This window comes from Falco rusticolus, chromosome 4, assembly GCF_015220075.1.
Source record: "Falco rusticolus isolate bFalRus1 chromosome 4, bFalRus1.pri, whole genome shotgun sequence".
Taxonomy (NCBI): Eukaryota; Metazoa; Chordata; class Aves; order Falconiformes; family Falconidae; genus Falco; species Falco rusticolus.
Window position 1 is genome coordinate 49,658,782 of NC_051190.1, and position 18,940 is coordinate 49,677,721.

The 18,940-nt window shown below is 45.6% G+C and overlaps 2 protein-coding genes across 8 annotated transcripts; both read left to right on the forward strand.

The window, feature by feature from the left end:
• The first annotated feature begins 98 nt into the window (after positions 1-98).
• TPM4 (tropomyosin 4) lies at positions 99-10,852 on the forward strand. 5 transcript variants are annotated; one of them, XM_037386149.1, is made up of 10 exons: positions 99-879; positions 1,616-1,763; positions 4,190-4,315; positions 7,350-7,483; positions 7,773-7,890; positions 8,227-8,297; positions 8,550-8,625; positions 9,245-9,307; positions 9,387-9,456; positions 9,984-10,219. In XM_037386149.1, the coding sequence occupies exons 1-10, from the start codon at positions 716-718 to the stop codon at positions 10,064-10,066; spliced, it is 1,053 nt and encodes a 350-aa protein (XP_037242046.1). In that variant the 5' UTR covers positions 99-715; the 3' UTR covers positions 10,067-10,219. The 5 variants fall into 5 exon arrangements, with proteins under 5 accessions (XP_037242046.1, XP_037242045.1, XP_037242047.1 ...); XM_037386148.1 differs by lacking the exon at positions 9,984-10,219 and adding an exon at positions 10,641-10,852 and having other exon boundaries at positions 120-879; XM_037386150.1 differs by lacking the exons at positions 99-879; positions 1,616-1,763; positions 9,984-10,219 and adding exons at positions 3,521-3,658; positions 10,641-10,852.
• A 310-nt stretch (positions 10,853-11,162) lies between these two features.
• Positions 11,163-18,668, forward strand: RAB8A (RAB8A, member RAS oncogene family). Of its 3 annotated transcripts, none has more exons than XM_037383153.1 (8): positions 11,163-11,327; positions 11,602-11,662; positions 11,891-11,951; positions 12,280-12,357; positions 12,821-12,910; positions 13,552-13,617; positions 14,117-14,167; positions 14,477-14,868. In XM_037383153.1, exons 1-8 carry the CDS (start codon positions 11,204-11,206, stop codon positions 14,750-14,752), a joined length of 807 nt encoding a protein of 268 aa, XP_037239050.1. In that variant the 5' UTR covers positions 11,163-11,203; the 3' UTR covers positions 14,753-14,868. The 3 variants fall into 3 exon arrangements, with proteins under 3 accessions (XP_037239050.1, XP_037239051.1, XP_037239052.1); XM_037383154.1 differs by lacking the exon at positions 14,477-14,868 and adding an exon at positions 14,934-18,668 and having other exon boundaries at positions 11,165-11,327; XM_037383155.1 differs by lacking the exon at positions 11,602-11,662 and having other exon boundaries at positions 11,220-11,327.
• Positions 18,669-18,940: the final 272 nt, after the last annotated feature.

The window sequence follows — 18,940 nt, forward strand, 5'->3', positions numbered from 1 at the left end:
CAGCCATCTTGGGAGGGGGAGGCGGTGGGGGGCCCCCGCGGGCAGCGGGGTTGGATTTAGTAGTCGTGTGCGCGGTGGTTTTGTTTTGAATAGCAACACCAGTAAATGGGTGGTAAAAGGCAGCCTGAGCACCGTAGCAAGTGCGCTGATAAGCCTTGTGGTGCTTTGGGGATGGTTTGTGGGGCTCTCACTTTGTTTGTAGGTGGTGTGCTGATACTGGCTTCAGGCCCATTCTACTGTCATGTTTAGCTAAATAAAAGGCAATTTTTCCTTTGAAATCATTCCTGAAGGCCTTTCAGTGCCATGCCAGCTTGCTCCAGGGGATGAGGGATTCCAAATCTTGTGCTGAGTCTTTTGGTACCCCACGTGGCTGGGGATGCTGTGAACACTTCTGAGGGAAGACCTGACAGGGTTTGTGAGGTTGTGCAGTGAGTTGGGCTGTGTGTGGCCTGGCAGGGAGCTACAAGGCTGTGGAGAGCAGAGCAGGTCAGAATAGGGAAGGAAAGGATCATGGGGTGGTTAACGGGACCCGAACGTGGGGAAGAATTGGGGGAAATATGAGGGCATGTGGGTCACTGTACCAAAGTCAACAAGCATTTTCAGTCAGCTCTGGGAAGTGGAGTAAGCCCTTGATGCAGTCGGGACAAAGCAGGTCATGCAAAGGGATGGGAGAGGGCAGCTGGGGGGATGGTAATGTGTTTAATAGGACTGTGAAATGAAACAAGGCTCATGCTGGGGCTGTTGGATGTTCTTGATGTCCTCAGTGGAACTGCTCCTGATATTCCTCCCAGAGCCTGTTCTTGCCGTGCCTGACAGAGAGAAGGTGACTCCTTCATACAGCGGAAGTAATTTACAGTGCTCATCAGACTGCGACTTCAGGTATATTGTTCAGTTCCCTAAGTATTTAATGAGTGAAATTTCAAAGACAAGCACTCAGACTCACTCAATGCCTTTCAGCCTGAACTTGGTATCTAAATACAACCTCTATTATATATTATACTATTACAGATTATAGCTAGCTCTTTAACACCAGTGCTTATTTTCACAGAAAAAAACCCTAACCTGCTGTCTCATAACATGTCCTGCATCTTTTTATAACATAAATTTAGCTACCATTTAAGTGTAGATATTTTTAATTTATGCATGGATTTATTTTGGAGTATTCCAAAAAGATCCTTTTCTCCATTAGTCTTATGCCATTATTATAAGAAGCCAAGCCATCCCCGTAGATCTGTCGGGCTGTTTAATTGCTCTGCAAACACGAAGGGGTGCTAATAAGCTTTCTTTCAAGCATGTGTTCATATGTCAACACTTTTGCTTCTGTCAGAAGCTTAAAAATGGAAACAGTTTTCTCTTTAAGAAAACAGGAGCCAAATAAGGAGATGATGGAGCGGTGAAGATTCCTCTAGTGAATCTGTTCCAGCTCATTCCTTAGAAAGGCTCTCTATGAAAGATCAGAGAAGAGGCCAATAGATCTGGGTTTTGTCCAGCGGTCTCTGGGTTTAAAGCTCTCTACAACCACTTGAGCTCATTTTCCCTGTGACGGCTGGGTACAGCTTATTTCTCTGCCCAAGCTGTTAAAAATCTAAACCTTTACTCTTTGTAATTCTTTCAGTTGTGTGACAGATCCAACCTATCCTTTAGCAAAAATGGAAGCTATCAAGAAAAAGATGCAGATGTTGAAGTTAGACAAAGAGAATGCCATTGACAGAGCAGAGCAGGCTGAAACAGATAAGAAGGCAGCTGAGGACAAATGTAAACAGGTAAGTAGAAATAAATGCACTGATTGTGCATGTGCTGTGGAAATAACAGAATACTATGTCACAACTTTTTGATTCAGAAAGGGAAGTAACTGGAAGCTGGGTTTTCTGTTAATCTTCTTGAAGTCTTTTTGCCTTGTTGTGATGTTATACTCATATAGCCAGGGCTAGGTATTAACTTCTCCTTTCAGCTGTCTGAGTCTTTGCAAAATTGGCACTATCCACAGATTATTAAGAGTACTTTGCCTAAGTTTTCTTGAATCTTACATAATTGCCTTAATTTTTGTGTGCTTATGATTCGATGGAAAAGGCCTTACATACTCAAAATCAAAGCTGTGTACCTTGAACACATGTAGCACTAGTATTAATACCTCCTGAAGAGTCAGCTGTGTCTAAACATTAATTGAGCCTCTCCTTGAAGTGAATTAATAAAGTTCACTTGACTAATCCTTGGTATAGAGAGTGCCCTTAGAGGCACCAGCTGTGACTCAACAGTAGATATGTTGTGTTGGTTTTTTTTAAGAATAACCAGAAATACCTTCATTTGAAAGCTCTTCTTTTAACTGAATTTTAGTGTTAGCATTTTCATATTCTTTTGCTTTTCAATGTTCTTTATTCTGGGTGTCTATCTCATTTGAGCTGTGCTGTTTTCAGAATGATCTTGAAATGTAAGTTGACGACACTCGAGTTTCTTATTGCACTTCCTGTAAAATAACTGTGTTTTTTCCTTCCACATTCTTTAAATGTGGCTGCTTCTCCTATGTCTTCCAGACTTCTATAATATGTTATTAACATTCAATTGGCCAAATACTTCTTATGTTCAAGTTCAGTTTGAGATCCTGGATGATATGAGACCAAAGTTTCAACAGATCATCCGTTTGGCTAAAGCAACAGGAAAAGTTTCCAAAAGGGTCAGCTGCTGCTGTTTTCCCCCTCTGCCCCCAATGCAAGGAAAACCACTTGTCTCTTCTGTGTCATTACAGCAGGCTTCTACAAGCTGTATGCATCACCCTATGTGTGTAGTCCCAATTTCTTTCCTAGCCTCAGAGGTGTTGGTCAGGTGCCATTCTGCTGGGCCACAGTCTCTTCAGCTCATCTTTCTGTACTCTGCAACAGCCACAGCAGATTGTTCCTCAGAGTGGTTAATGGGGATTAAATGCTTAGCCTTCCTTTATGTTTAGTTATCAAAGGTGATTTCCTACAGAATGATAAACTCTACGCTTATAGGAATTTTCAAGTATCTGTATGAGGGTTATTCACAGTAAAAAGCTAAAAGAAAAAAAATCTTTGCTCTCTTTTCTAAGTTGTGTCAAATTTTTCAGCGTTTTTTTTTTTTTTATAACATGGGCATGGTACTTGAGTAGCAATTTTAACATCATACACAAAGTGAGCATCGCCTTCATTCTGCTTACTGTCCCTCTGTTAAAGCATCCAAGCAAGCATATTCAGTTCTCTCGCACTATCTGGTTACTCAGAGCAGAAATGTAGCAACATAACATTCAAGAATAACACACTACCAAAAATGTTGTTAAAGCTATCTTTGAAGCTAGAGTGAAGAAAGTCAAGTGTACTAAAACACAAACTTATTTTGATAGACGGAATTTATGTGCAGGTGGAGCTAAATGGTTGCGTCGGTTGCTCTACAGACAGAACTGTTTTGTATTGCAGATGACATGATGGAGCAGTTGAGTTTGCAGGCACACTCTTATCAGCAGCAAGCCTCCTGATAATGTAAATTCTTCTGGGAGCACGAGACAGTTCATCATTAAACAGTCTCCCAGCAGGTTATAAATAGTACCATTCTAGTGTACAATATGGATTTATATGGTATGGAGGAGAGAGGCTGAGCCTTGTGGATGGAGCATACCTTGTTGGGCCACAACTGGAGAATAATTCAGGTGGGAAGAGACCTCCGCAACTCCCACCTCCTGCTTATGGCAGGGGCTGTCGCAGAGCAGAGCTGTTCCTTCCTGCTTCCAGAGTCTTGCGTGGGGTTTGAAGTGTCTCCAACGACACACAAAAGATGACTCGGGAACAACTGCTTTTTTTTTCTAGCTATACAGGAACTGAAGAGTTTCCCAATAAATCATCAGGACATTAAAACTTTTATGCTGTAGAATTAACTGCTGAAGGGCATTGCAGAGTCCAAAACGGAAATGAGGTGGAAAAGGGTTTATACCCAGTTATGTATTAAACCAGATCCCGTGTGTGCAGTGGCAGGGAATGTTGTCCTAAGGATATGTGTTTAATCATCTTTCCCTGGCAACTGCTACCAGTCATTCTCAGACTCCTTGCCCCAGCAGAACTTCGATCTGGTCTTTTCTGACTCTTTGTATGTTGTGTTAGGCTAAAACTAATAGTAAAGAGACATTTTAACATTATTAAACTGTAACTGATAATGCTGACTTTATTTTTTTCTCTTTTGAAAGGTAGAGGATGAGCTGGTAGCTCTGCAGAAGAAGTTGAAAGGAACTGAAGATGAGCTGGATAAGTACTCGGAGGCTCTCAAAGATGCCCAGGAAAAACTGGAGCAGGCTGAAAAGAAGGCCACTGATGTACGTACCTACAGCTAATACTCACCTGTTACTGTGCTCTGTATATTTTGCAGTAAGTAGGTAGTAACACTGATTATAGGAATCACTGAGGACTTTTGTGTTGCAGTCTTTTGACGGGCGGGGTGGGGAAGGCAGTGTTGAACTTCAGGTACACAAGTCTGTGCCCTCTCCCAGAAGGAGCTGGGGGCTGCAGTTCCGCACCGGGACGTGGCACCCGCGGCTGCCCGGGGGACACTGTGCCACTTGGGCCTTTAACGGGTACCAGAGGTACGCGTAGCACTGCACCTCAGGTTCCTGAACCGGGGGGGAGGGGGAGTGGGCGGGGATTCTTTAGGAAAGTGAAATCTCCTTTAATCGAAGTAAACAAGGTGTTGATCTTTCAGGGGAGCTGGGCTGTGAGGATGCTGTTGGGTGCAGCCCCCCGCAGGCGTGACGCCCAGCCCCGGCTCCTCTCCGGCAGTACCACACCGGAGGGCAGGACCCGGCAGCACGGTGCCGAGCCCTACCTTTTGGGGGCCTCAGGGTGGCGGGGGAGCCCCGCAGCGCTGCAGCTGGGCGCGGCGCAGCGGGTTGCGCAGCCCGGGGCGGGGCGGCCCCGGAGCTGGGTGGGCGCTCTCGGGGACCCCGCCGGGGAGCGGGGCTGGGGGCGGGGCGGCCCCGGAGCTGGGTGGGCGCTCTGGGGGACCCCGCCGGGGAGCGGGGCTGGGGGCGGGGCGGCCCCGGTGCGCCGCTGTCCCAGCGCTGCCTGCGCCGGCTCCTCTCTGTGCTACGTCACCGCCCCCACCTCCACCTCCAGCCGCGTGACGTCATCGGCCCATTGAAAGGCGCGGGGCCGCGCGCCGCCACGTGCAGCACCCCCGCGCCCTGCCCGTCGCCAGCGCCGCGCCCATGGCCGCGCCGAGCTCCCTGGAAGCGGTGAAGAGGAAGATCCAGTGCCTGCAGCAACAGGCGGATGAGGCGGAGGATCGCGCCCAGGTCCTCCAGCGGGAGCTGGACCTGGAACGGGACCTGCGGGAGAAAGTGAGACCGCCCGGGCTGCCTGCTCGCCTCTCTCGGTCGCTCTCTCCCGGGCTGCCCTGCTCCTTCCTTCCTGTCTCTGGCTCTCTCTCGCTGGGGCGCGCCCGGCTCTCCCCTGCTCCGGGAGGACGGCTCGGCCGCCGGCTGCCTTCATTCCTCAGCTGTCCCCCTCGCTGCTCCGCTCCGCAGACTCCCTGCGGAAGCCGCTGGCGCTGCCGCAGCGCCTGGCCCGCATCGGCCTGCGGGGCGCCGGGCGCGGCGGCGGTGGCTGCTGCGAGGCGCCCGCTGCTTATCGCGCTTTCCCCTCGGAAACGGCGTTGCGAGCCCCCATTGGCATCGGGGAGCGGTTACGAGTTTTGTAGGAAATGGCAGTTTAGGAAAAAGCACTGCATGACAACGAGCGGGGAGTTCCCGCCTCTCGGCGCCGCACCACTGGCTTCAGCACAGCTGGGAAATGTCCGAACTGCTGAAAAATCACTTTCCCTCCTGGTTTTCACAGAGAAACGAGAACTCTCCACTAGTGTGCGGCTCTCCCGGGGCTGGACAGCTGGTTTCACTTAGGTTTGTGTGTGATCAGCCTTCCCGGCATCTTCCTGCTATTTTATCACATGTCAGCGAGTTAGCCCGCAGTCCTTATACGGTAAAACTGCTTCTGGGAGAGGTGGAGCCAGACTAACTCCAGCTTCCCAGTGGCCCTGTCTCCATAGCTTTGGAATCTTGCTTAATTAAAATGTGACTTAAAAGTGGCCGGCCTAGTGGAAGGGGTTGCAGACTAGCACCTAACAGACACCAGTTTTCCACATGATCGATGGCTTGTGTGTAAATCGAGAAAGTTAAACACACAGCGCTGGGTAGAAAACAAATGAAATGCTGGGTAATTTATGACTAGAGGAGTCCAGGGTCAGCTGCCATTTGGATTGGTCACTGAAATCCTTTCTAAGATGGTACAACTATGAATGAAACCACTTCCTCCAGCTTAGGAGGAGCGGTCAGTAACCAGATTTGCAAAGCTGCAGCAAAACAATTATATCTTCAAAGTGTTTAACATAAAGCAAAACCCAATTGCCTTCCCAGGATCTATACCCTGTCTTTTTTTTTTTTTTTTTAAATAAAAAATCTTGTATATGGCAATCATGCTTAGATTTGGGGACAATTAAGCATGCAAACCTGGCAGTTATTAAAGTAGGGCTTTATTTTCCTTGAAATAACAAGCAATTAAAGGAACCGTATCTGAATAAACACAATGTATTAATCAACACTGATTTGTTCATGTTGTCTATATGCAAGCGTTTCTCCCAATGACCTTTCCATTTATTATCTAGTCTGTTTTTTAAATGTTAATAGCGTTTCAAATTACTGTGCAGTTTATTCAACAATATATAAAGAGACATTATTAAGAAGTGCTTTCTGTCTAATTCCTTAAGTACCACAGGAACAAATGAAAAAGTGAACTGATTTTAAGAACATATCTAATTTTGCCCTGTTTATGTTACAAAGACCGACTCTCCCATGCTGAGGCAAACTGTATCTGCCCAACTGACTGCATAAAGATTATAAAGCAGTGGCAGGCTCAGGAGCCCATAACGGATAATGAAATGGCTTTAACTTCAGCAGCGTGCTGTGGTAGGTATTGCTTTGAGCTGTGATGGAACTAGGAACAGAGAGGTGAACTGTGAGGTTTTGGGAACAAGCATGATGGAAACAGTTCCGTTTTTAACTTTGCAATCCTACGGGGAGATCCAGCCCTGTGAAATGATCTGAAAATACTCCAATGCTAGCAATCAGTGTCAAGCCCTTTTTGTATGGCAGGAATGTGAAGTACCATTAAAAAAGAAAGAAGCACATACTCCATACCTAGAAATTTCTGAGATGCCACAGTTGAAACAAAAAGCAGAGGCAGAAGGCTTCCTGGAGCTTCTGCTGCCTATACCAAGGGGAAGCCTTTGCAGTTGTAAGGAAACCCATCAGCTGAGATTTTGCACATAACCTCAGTTCTGGGTGCTTGTGTTTTGTGTAGGCTGAAGGTGAGGTGGCAGCTCTGAACAGACGTATCCAGCTAGTGGAAGAGGAGTTGGATCGTGCCCAAGAACGGCTGGCCACTGCCTTGCAGAAACTGGAGGAGGCTGAGAAAGCAGCGGATGAGAGTGAGAGGTACATTTCCTTTTTTCTTTCTTTCTTTTTTTGGGGTAAAAAATTGAATATATATGAATAAAATACTCCTTTCTAATTTAGTATCTGCATGTGCTAATGTGGATTGTGGGTCAGAGATTTGGAACTTTTTTCAGGCTGGAATGAGTACTTCTGTTAGCCTTGAGGAACATGACAGTATTGTCATAACGGGCTACTTTTTGGTTACAAGTATGGAATTCCAGTTTGGGATTTTTGAGATAGTAGTGCTAAAATGTTTCTATGTTAAACACCCCTGTTTTGACTTCTGCAGAGGAATGAAGGTTATTGAGAACAGAGCAATGAAAGATGAAGAGAAAATGGAAATTCAGGAAATGCAACTGAAGGAGGCCAAGCATATTGCTGAAGAAGCTGACCGCAAATACGAAGAGGTAAAAGGGATAAGGAAACAATTAAACATGAGGGAGAACCATGAACAACTTCGTTACGCTTCAGTTTAGTCAGCCTTTGCAGGCTTCTCACTGTGTGGCAATTGAACTTTGGAACATTCCCAGAAAGGGGTAATTTTAATAGTGACTTGCAGCATCTTAGATATTTAATGCTAACAACACTGCAAAATCCAACTTATTTGGGGAAAAAAACCAGCCGTATCTGTGCATGGATGTTCTAATCTAATCTCATTATTCAGGAAAGCTCAAACGTAGTGCTGTGAGAGAAAGGGGTAAGAACTTACAGGGTGGCTTGATGCAGCTGTTGTCTCTTCACAGGTTGCTCGTAAACTGGTTATTTTGGAGGGTGAACTGGAAAGAGCTGAAGAGCGTGCAGAAGTGTCTGAAGTGTGAGTAACTCCATACACACAGGAGCAGTTCACAATACATTAAAGGTCAAAGCTGTATTTCATTAGAAGAATCTGCTACTGGTAGGCAGGCATGTGGTATGGGTAGAAAAGCTTTTTTATACCCCGTATACCAAATTTTCTTCTTTCAGACTCAATCATTCCTTCCTTCCTTGGATTTTTAGACCTCTTGAAAATTAAACTAACTGATAACAGGGACAGTAGTAATTTATACTTTTGGTTTTTTTCCTATAGTAAATGCAGCGACCTTGAAGAGGAGTTAAAGAATGTCACTAACAACCTGAAGTCTTTGGAAGCTCAGTCTGAAAAGGTTGGTTCTTGCAGTAAACTGAAGGATAGGGGCAAAGCCAAAACTTGAAAATAAAGTTAATAGAAATAAATCAGAAATTGAAGGGGTTTAGCTGACTGCCTGTTTAACAGAGACTGTTGATAATGCTGAATGGGTTCTGCTCAGACCCAAGTCAGTGATATAATAATTACCTGCAACAGCCAGGCCCTACAGCGCCGTTTCTCACATCTGCTGACCACTCTCGATTTTCCAGTCTTGCTCTTTTTGTGGTATTTTTTGCCCTCAATAAAGAAAATTGTTAAACCTCTTGATTTCATTAAACAGTTGGTTCTGGCTAGTCTAAATCGGTATGGAAGGCTTCACATTCTCTTGCACATTCAGCTATTTTTGTGCTGCGCAAGAAAGTAAGCCTGTTAAGGTGTGCGATGACGCACAGAGGAACTCAGACATCCTGAGTCTTCAAATGATGTTTTATGATGAACCAGAGTCTGAAGTGGAGAAGAGGTGAAGAGGAGAAAAGTATGGAAGGGGCGTTTGCAACTGCTGTAGAAGGAAAAGTGGTTGTAAATAGGTTGCGGTTTCATAAACATTATTGTAGCTACAACTTCCCTTAAACAGTGTTTATTGTTTGTTTTCACAGTACTCAGAAAAAGAAGATAAATACGAAGAAGAAATTAAGATTCTCTCTGACAAGCTTAAAGAGGTAAGTGTCCACTTCCAATTGTTATTTTGGCATCACTTTTTTAACAAGCATCCACTCAACTCTCTTTGATTTTTTTTAGGCTGAAACCCGTGCTGAATTTGCGGAGAGAACAGTTGCCAAACTGGAAAAGTCTATTGATGACCTGGAAGGTATGAAATCTCTCGAGTTTCATTTAGTGTTCAGTTTCAAATCAGGAAATAAACTTCTCGGAGTGGGTATTGGATTTGGCTGGTAAGGTCAGGCGCACTGGTGTGTGTCTGTGTGTGATGTATCTGCTGCCCAGAGTGGCCCCTCCTGGCTGGAGGAAGTTTCCCTGAAAGGGGTTTTTTTTTCAGAAAGTTGGTAACAACGACCTGATTTTGGCCAACTCGCAGATACATGGGCTCAAGGACACTTTCTATTAATACAAAATCATGACCCTGCTTAATCTGGTGACTGAAAAATAATTATCTGAGGTGTAAAGAAAAGGAAAGGTAGACAAAGCTCCTGACCTGGCAGCAGTGGATTTTTTTTTTTCATACCGATGCTCAGTTATACATCTGTTTTCTTCTTTTGTTTTCCTTCCCGACTGCTTTGGCTGCTGCCTTCCGACTGTCCTGTCTCCTGTGCGCCTCTTCTCTGGGCTGTTTCTCTGCATCTCTTGCTGAAATGTGCCTTCTGTCCCTGTGACCGATAGACGAGTTGTACGCTCAGAAGCTGAAGTACAAAGCAATCAGTGAGGAGCTTGACCATGCTCTCAATGACATGACCTCCTTGTGATCCACACCCCAGGGGCGCGGGGGCCGCTCTCGCTCGCTGCATTTCTTACGCTTTTCTTGCCTGTGAAACCTGTCACTTCTGTGCAACTTCCACAAGCGATCTTTCCGTCTCCTCTGTAAGGACGGAGCTCAATAAAAACACGATACCTCTGCCTTTCAGCTTTTGGGCTTTATTTCCTTAAAACTCACTTAAAATACAATAGGAACGACACTGAAAATGCGTTTGGCTCCTCAGGCTGGGGAGAGGCGGATGGAGGCAGCTCAGCTGCCCCTGTCAGCTAAATGTCAGGGTGCCCAGGGACGCGTGGGGCAGCCAGGAGCTCCGAGTGCGCTGGGTGTTGGGTGCATCCTTGTGTTGTTCCCCCTGCCCACTTAAAACCTCTCGGGACAAGGACATCCCCGGAGGATGTGTCCTGTCAGTGTTAAGATATGTCCAGACCCCTCACTAGCTGAGAGCAGTTACCAAGACTTGGCCCCGTTTTGTGGACACAGTGCTGGTGTCCTGGGCGTGCAGGAAGCGACCGTGGGGGTGTAAGTAACGTGGGTTCAGGCTGGTTTTTCTTCTTTCTCACCAGAAAAGCTCGCCCAAGCCAAAGAGGAGAACCTGGGTTTGCACCAGACACTGGACCAGACGCTGAACGAGCTGAACTGTATATGACACGGGAGGCACCGGGACGCCGGCACCGCCCCCCGCCGCCAGCGCGGCCGTAGCGACCCCCCGCGGCTCCTCCCCCCCTTCCCCCCCCCCCCCCCAGCCCCGCATTAAACGGTCTCCCGCTGCCCGGGCCGCCTCCCGCCCCTTCTGTAGCGCTGGGGGGGGGGGTGACGCCACGCGCCCGCGCGCCACGTCTAGTGGGAGACGTGACGTCACTGCCCAGCCGGGCAGCCCCGCTGCTGCACGCGCTTTCCGCCCGCAGCAAGAAGTGACGTATCGGCCGGGCAGCCGCGGGGGGGGGGAGGGGGGGCGGGGCAGCCGCCAATCGCGCCAATGGGGCGCCGGCTCAGCCCTCTCCGCGGCCAGTGCGGTGACGTGCTGCGGGCTCGGCCAATAGGCGCGCGGCGGGCCGTGACGGGCGGCGGGCGCGGGCCGTGAGAGGCCGCGGGGGGCGGGCGCGACCGAGGGGCGGCGCCCGCGAACATGGCGAAGACGTACGACTATCTCTTCAAGCTGCTGCTCATCGGCGACTCGGGCGTGGGCAAGACCTGCGCGCTCTTCCGCTTCTCCGAGGACGCCTTCAACGCCACCTTCATCTCCACCATCGGTGAGGGCGGCCGGGCCCGGCGCCGCCCGCTCTAACCGGGGGGGTGGCGGGCGGGTGGAGGCCCCGCCGGAGCTGAGTGTGCCGCGCGGGCTCGGCCCGGGGGTCTGGGGGCTCGGTCCTGGGTGCTTGGCCCCAGGGTGTGGGTGCTTGGCCCCGGGGGGGCTGGGGGCTCGGCCGGGGCTGCCCGGAGCCCGGGAAGCGGGGCTGGGGGGGGCAGAGCAGAGCGCCGGGTGCCGGCGGGAGCGGGGGGTCACCGCGCTGCTCCGCGTTGCAGGTATCGACTTCAAAATCCGGACGATCGAGCTGGACGGGAAGAGGATCAAACTACAGATCTGGTAGGGCTTCCTCCGAAGCGAGCGCCGGGTGCCCACTGCCCCTGCCCCGCCGGCAGGTTTCCCTTTAGTTTTTATACCCGTTATTCAGCAATTTACGAAACCTTAAAAACCTAGAAGGCAGCTGTAGCGCACCAAAGACTGGTTCCGTTTAATTAAAACTTTTGGTGGCTTTAACTTGAGCGTGGTGGTGCGGATGTTTGCAAGAGCCCCATGTCCTGTCTGTTGCAGGGACACCGCCGGGCAGGAGCGATTTCGAACCATCACAACCGCCTACTACAGGGGAGCAATGGTAGGAGCCGTGCGGGTCGCGCTGAACCGAGACCAGGCCGTGCAGCCCTTGCAGTCAGATCCGCCGGGGTTGGCGTGGAGCACGCGGACCTGTCTGGTTTCTGACACGTGAGCGCCGACAGCTGCTGCTTCCAGCGGTGCTGGGGCAGCGCGGGAATACGTGTATCCCATGAGCCAGATCTGGCAAGGCACAAACTGTGATTAAATGCTAAATGGAGCTGTGAACCGGCTGTTTTTAAAATTGTCTTTGTTAAATTGTTCGTTTCTGCTATGGATGAGTCTTAACTCTTGTGATAGCTGAAACAATCTGTCTCCTTCTTCATCTTTAGGGCATTATGTTAGTCTATGACATCACCAATGAAAAATCTTTTGAAAATATTCGGAACTGGGTCAGGAATATTGAAGAGGTAATTTCTTTATTTACTTACTGAACATTAAAGATGCTGTTTCTTCCTCCAAAAGTAGTTGAAACTGAATTGCTTCAGCAGCATCAAGTTTATTCTAAATTCATGTGCTGGAGGGAACGTGGAAAATAAATTGAAGGAAAACCAGTAATAATAACACCTGTAACCTTGTGGTTAACACTACTTGGTCGTGCTGGCACACGAGAGCCAGCTAGGGGACTGGACCCCCTTCGGTGCTGAGGTGACCTAAGAGATGATGTTTTGCAGCCACCAGAAGTGATCTGAGAGCTGTCATGGTGCAGGATGCGCTGGGTGGCTGGGAGGAGGGGGTTGGGGAGCCTGTACATCCACAGACAATGCTTAGCACAGGTGTTTCTGTTAGGTACTCGATGTGTGTCTGCTCTTTTGTACAATATTTATCTACAAAAAACCCCAAGCCCAAGTCTTTGATTTGTTTCTATCTCAGCATGCCTCTCCAGATGTTGAAAAAATGATCCTTGGGAACAAATGTGATGCAAATGACAAAAGACAAGTTTCTAGAGAGCAAGGGGAGAAGGTAAGGGCTCTAGCTTTAACGTATTTCAGCTTACACTTTTCACAGTATAAAAATGGCATTTGTCGCTGTCTGTATGCTGCTTTGGTACAGCGGTATTTCTAAGCAGAACTATTGGATGTTTCCCAGGCTGTGGTTGCAATACGTTTCCCCATTCTGATAAAAAGATGAGTCTGTGTTAAGAATTGTCAGTTATCTGGTAAATGAGCTGGATTTCTTCTTAGAAAAAGGAAGAAAAAGTGAGTTAGTGTTTGGCAGTGAGGAAATGTCTCTCTCTGGCTGAAAGCCCCTTAGACAAGCAGGCAGCATTGTCTTTGCAGGCATCAGATGTTACTTAGTCAAAGTGGAGAAGGTATGTCTGGGCGCTGCCAATGTTATGGGATTGACATGTCTATGCAAGAAAGAAAAAAAAAGACAAAGGAGCAGAATAAAATGTGCGCAGCGTGTAAAACAGCAGAACAAGTCCCGGGCAGAATAGATGCTACTAGCAGGGAGATTCAGTTCCTGGTTTTTGCAAATTGTTCTGCTTGAGTAAATCCCAAGTTCCTCTGAATTGCGCCAGGAGGGGCAGATCTGGCGCAGGTGGTTGTACTTAGAGCAGTTCCTGCAAGTACCCAACTGACATGAAACCTTCTTTTGTTCAGCTTGCTGCAAGTTTTGGAATTAAATTTATGGAGACCAGTGCAAAAGCAAATATAAACATAGAGAATGTAAGTACCGTAACCTTTCTCCTGTATTTATTGTCGTCTTTGTGCAAACGAGCTGGGAGAGCGCTTGCCCATCCCGGTTGGATGCAAAACATGGTGGTCTGATACCACGGCTGGGTTATGAAGTTGTTGTCTAAGATTATGCTAATTTATTTAGGTTGAACGTGGTGTTGAGAGCGTAACACAAGGGTGTTAGAGCAGCACACTGGACAGCTTGGCTTCTGTCTTTGCAACCAGCGATGTGATTGATAAAGGCCAATATTTTCACACCATGCTGCCCTGGGTGGTGCTGCAGTGTTGTGTACTGTTGTGGTTTTCGGGCTTGGAAGGGAGGTGATGGGGTTGGATAGGGGCTGTTAGAGCCTGGAGGGGGGAAAAAAACCTGAAAATGTGCCATTCTTCAGTTCAGTATGCAGAGAAACTCGGGGCAGCAGCTTATTGCTGAACAAAAGTGTTAGAATGTATTTTACTCACCATGTAACAATTGTTTTACTTGTCACAGGCGTTTTTCACTCTTGCGAGAGATATCAAAGCAAAAATGGACAAGAAGTTGGTAAGTGACTTTTATTCCATCTGCGCTGTATTTAAACAGGGGGAAAAACCCCACCAATGGCAAGTACTGTTTCACAGTATATAACAAATACTTTGTGGTCTCTTTTATGGGGGGGTGCACTGAAGGTTACAGAAACTTGGTTTTGGTTTTGTCAAGCTGCTGTCTGACCTTGGCTAATAAACAATTGTCTCTGCATTTTGGGAATTGGCTGCAGTGGTTGAGGGTTTCCAAATAAAATTACCTTTTATTTGTTTTATGAGAAGTCAAGTGAGTGGTAGGGCAATTTAATGATATTTCTTGCTCATGCAGGCTAAAAAATGGAACTATATGAATTCACAGAGGAGGCCCGCTTTGTACTTCAGGGCAGTCTTCAAACCAGTATGTTTAAAAATAGGTGAACAAATTTTTTTTTGTAACTTCTGTGAAAGTGTCCTGAGAAACGATTGGGTTATCTTTTGTGCCATAAGTGAACACACATTGATGTCAGGCTACTCCGTAGGAAATGAAGCTAACAAAGGTTCCTTCTACTTTTACAAAGCATTCCACCTTAATGTGACTGGACGTGCCCTTGTTGGGTCTTGCTGATGATCTGAACTGCTTCAGCAAGAGCCAAACATGTCCTGTAATTAAAGCTCGGGTGACTGAGTGCAACCTGCTGTTGACTTTAATAGTGGGGTTTGGATATGGCAGGCTTGAGTCAATAAAATGAACAGATGAAGAAGCTGTTCAGTATCAGTAAGTAACTTAATATTCTTTGCATCTTCAGGAAGGCAATAGCCCGCAAGGCAGCAACCAGGGAGTCAAAATCACACCAGACCAGCAAAAGAAAAGCAGCTTTTTCCGATGTGTTCTTCTGTGAGGGACACTGCCTTAACCTGAGCTTCTGCTCAACGGAACTGGACTGTGCCTGTTCTGAGTGAGATTTCCTCTGTCTGCAGACTTAGCTTTTTCAACATACCTTGTCACTTTGTGACCATCTGAATAAGAAATCGTTTATTTTAGTAATTGTCTGACTCTTCAATTTTGGAGATGAAACAAGTTTATTTTTGTCAGATTGCCACTGGGCATGCGTATTGTCTAGCAGAGGGAGTACAGATCGGACGTGACCTGTGACATAGCGCCTTTGCTGACAGGCTTCAATCTTGTCGTTCATATCCGTAATGTATCCAAATTAGAAAGATTAAGTTATGATCCAAATAAGGAACTGAAATGCCAATATTAATGAAGTGCAGGTGTGCGTACATGATACATGTGCATATCCGTGTCTGTAGATGCATATACAACAATGCATCAGAACATCAAATAAATGCACTTAGGTGAGCAGTACAGGCCTATACCTTTTTTCAGAAGGTAGAAGGAAACTTTCTGCATCTCCACCACTTTGCTACTACAGAGAAAATCCTTTACCTGTCTGTTCCTTATTCAGTTGCATTACTCCAGACAATCCGCAAGTACGATTGAAGTTTTAACAAAAAAAAAAATCCTCCTCAAAGGAATCTCTATTTTTTTTAAAAAACCAAAGTGTGCTGTAAATATAATGGATCCTCACCATCAGGAATTACTTTATCTATGTGAGACTTGACCGTGCTTAATTCAGTACTCCAGACATTTAACAGGAGATGATTGCTACAGTGAGGCCCGTGCAAATGATCTGTCATCTGTTCTTAGAGAAACAGACAACGCGGTTCAGGTAGGGACACTTGCTCAAAACTTGTGACGTTACAGTGGGCGGCTTTTCCTTCTCCAGTTGAGAATGACACCGGATCTGTTGTGATGTAGTAGCTCATTTTAAATTGTGACAAGAAAATGTATTGCACTGCTTCCAGTCGTGTGTTCTCATGCACACTCACTCACATATGCAAATAAACGTTGCACATACGAACACTTTCTGAAAACAAACTTTTTAAAACTGAGTTTTGCCTTGCTGCTTTGTATTGATCATTTCAGATTTCAAGCAGCAACAAACCTGTTAATAGCATGCATCAATGCAAATGATGTCTAGTACTCAGTGGAAATATTCTATGTATTTATTCCTATAAACACAGTCTATTACATTCCAATATCTAAAATGTAACGGCCAAGTGAAGCTCCTAGGTATTTAATTGCTCTCAGTTCAGAGGCTGCAAGCCTGGCTCTTAATGAGACTTAATTAGAATAAGGAGCCAATAAGAGCCATGTATTTCAAAGTCTGCTGTCAAGCGATTGCCATTATGGTGTATTTAATTCGAGTGAACGTATCAGCTGTGTCCTGCGAGTCACTGGAATTGTTAACATGCTTTGTTTACATTGACAACTTCACTTGAGGGTGAAATTAAAGCTGATTTTAAAGTTCATGAATTTACTCACCAGTTTTGTTTTCTTCAAGTTTGTGGTATTGTATTCTGGCCTGAAAATAGCACTCCTAAGCATTACTGTAGTTAAAGATCTATCAGATTCATACTTAAACTCTATAAATCTGCAGCATGCAATTGGGCTCAACAGGAATATTGGCTGTTTTTCTAAAATGGAAAAAGGAAATTTTACTGTGTAAGTTACTGGTTTATAAAAATTCATTTTATATGCTACCAATATTTTTATTTTTAATAGCTAGCAGATTACAGTGAGCTCTGTTCAAGATTAAAATCATACCTAAAGCTTTCCCCTAGCCAGAACCTTATGATGTTTTGTTTGTTTGTTTGTTTACTTGTGGCTTTTTAGCATGAGGACTTTGTGAACGTGCACCATAGTGGATTTACACGAAGGTGTATTTCTAGGATAAAATCATGTTAAGCTACTGAAGAGCCTTCTAGTCATTATGTGCTTCAAAGTGTCATTAATACAGAGCTGTAGTTTGGACAAGCAATGCTTCCGTCTTGAGACAAGGATGCTTTTAAAGAAAGACTCTGTGCTTCAAGAAGTTCCTGAGGCGGAATTGGGCAGGTGATTAAGGCATGGTCTGAATGTTGTTTTCCTGCACAAAACTGCTCTGTTTGATGGCTTGTTGCTGGCTTAGTAGTAAATGTGGATTGTCTCGCATCCATCCTTCTACTTCAGTATAGCCAGATGTTGCAGCCAGACTTATTTTTCAAAGTGACTGGAAAAATAAGTGGTTACTCTAATTTGGTATCGTGGGCTGTCCACCGTGATACTGGGTATTGCCAGTTGACAGTATCTAAATCAGTAACTCATCTTGAGATGAGAAAACAAACCATATTAATTCACAAGTGGATAAATTTTGAAGGATGAGATTGTGTTTTCTCATTCCTCGTTCTCTAAATCTTAAGTTACTCTTTTGCATTCAAAGCAAACTCTTTGTATGTGAATACTTTTTGTTTAAACTTATGCTGGTTGTTGCAAGTGTCTGTAGCTAATTTATAGCATGATTTCCTTTTATGAAATGATTGGATTTACTTGATGAACAACTGCATTATTGCCTGATCTCAGGAAGCTTCATACAGTTACTGTGACTACAGTCATCACTGTACGTCTAGGGTATACAGACTCTACACAGAAATTAAATCAGTGTAAGCAATATGAAAGCTAAAATGCAAATGTAAGGCAGAAAAAGACACTGCAGTTGCACGTATGCTTGGCTGTGCGCTGCTAAATACGGACATCACATCTTGGAGAAGTACAATATGTAGTTGATGCTTCCATTGCGGAATTAAATTACTGTGCTTTTTAAGTATGAATGTTATGGGAAACGATCAAAAGAGGTACTACGTAAATACAGATGGTAATGTATTTATATCTAAGCTTTCTTTTACCTAAGGAGGAGAAAGTCTGAAATTGGATGCAAAATTTGTAAAACAGGAATTTAAGTAGATCTAAAAAACTAACCATGTGCTTACTATGCACTCCTGGTGTCTAAATGCCACTAAAATTTCAGGTAATTGATTAACACTTGGTTTGTGGAGAAACAAACCCGTTTTTGAGCATGTTCTCAAATTCCCTGACTTTAATGAGTATCATAGAATTCTGTGGTTGACTTTTATCTGGGGCTGGTTTCAGTACTTTGGATAGTCTTCACCCCTTCAGGTGTAGACCTGTCAGTAAAGGGTGGAACTGCTGTTCTAACACTTGGCCGTTTTAACACTGACATTGTCTGTGTCCCTTGCTGATGGGCACATTGAATGTTCCTTGACATCACAGCCTTACACCAGCATCAGACTTTCAGCCTCAGATTTATAAATCCTATGGATTATTGTAAGTCTCTTTGCTGCTGAAAATTAATTGGTCTTCTCCCTTCACGCAAGATGCTAATCATCTTGCTGACAATTAAGAGTTTTATTGTTGTGGTGGCAGTGTCATTGGCTGAATGATCATGCTCAAAAGCTACCCTGATTTCTTGTTCTCTTGGACTTGAAACAGCTGGTGTTTATGCTGGAGAGGAAACAGGCAAACAGCTGCACAGAGGATGGTTTCCATTTGTACTAGAAGTTCATAGGGGTTGGGAAAGAATGATGATTAACTTCTGTCTTCATGTATAGATTAAATAAAGATCTGTTTAATTGAACGTTAATGGTGACGTGCAGTCTGATTATTTGAGGCTGCCTTGTTCTTTGACCCATCTCTTTTGCTGATTGTTGGGAGTTTTTGTTTCTGTATTTGATCCAGATTTAGCGGGCTGGTCTCTGTAGCCTTTCTGCAGGAATCATATGCTCTGCGTTGAACGCGAGTTGGGACTTACAACTTTGTTTTGAAGGGAACTTAATGCATCCCAAAATTTTTAAAAATAACTGTAAATTGTGTTTTTAGAATGACCACTTTTGGCTGCCACCCTTCCCATGTTAC

What these genes read in the sequence shown, in the direction of transcription:
- RAB8A (XM_037383153.1), top strand. Translation starts at nt 11,204, where the DNA reads ATGGCGAAGACGTACGACTATCTCTTCAAGCTGCTGCTCATCGGCGAC. An exon ending in CTAGAGAGCAAGGGGAGAAG is followed by an intron (nt 12,911 to 13,551) that starts GTAAGGGCTCTA and finishes TCTTTTGTTCAG; the next exon opens with CTTGCTGCAAGTTTTGGAAT. An exon ending in CAAATATAAACATAGAGAAT is followed by an intron (nt 13,618 to 14,116) that starts GTAAGTACCGTA and finishes TACTTGTCACAG; the next exon opens with GCGTTTTTCACTCTTGCGAG.
- TPM4 (XM_037386149.1), top strand. Translation starts at nt 716, where the DNA reads ATGAAACAAGGCTCATGCTGGGGCTGTTGGATGTTCTTGATGTCCTCA. An exon ending in CTGAAAAGAAGGCCACTGAT is followed by an intron (nt 4,316 to 7,349) that starts GTACGTACCTAC and finishes TGTTTTGTGTAG; the next exon opens with GCTGAAGGTGAGGTGGCAGC. An exon ending in TGGAAGCTCAGTCTGAAAAG is followed by an intron (nt 8,626 to 9,244) that starts GTTGGTTCTTGC and finishes TTGTTTTCACAG; the next exon opens with TACTCAGAAAAAGAAGATAA.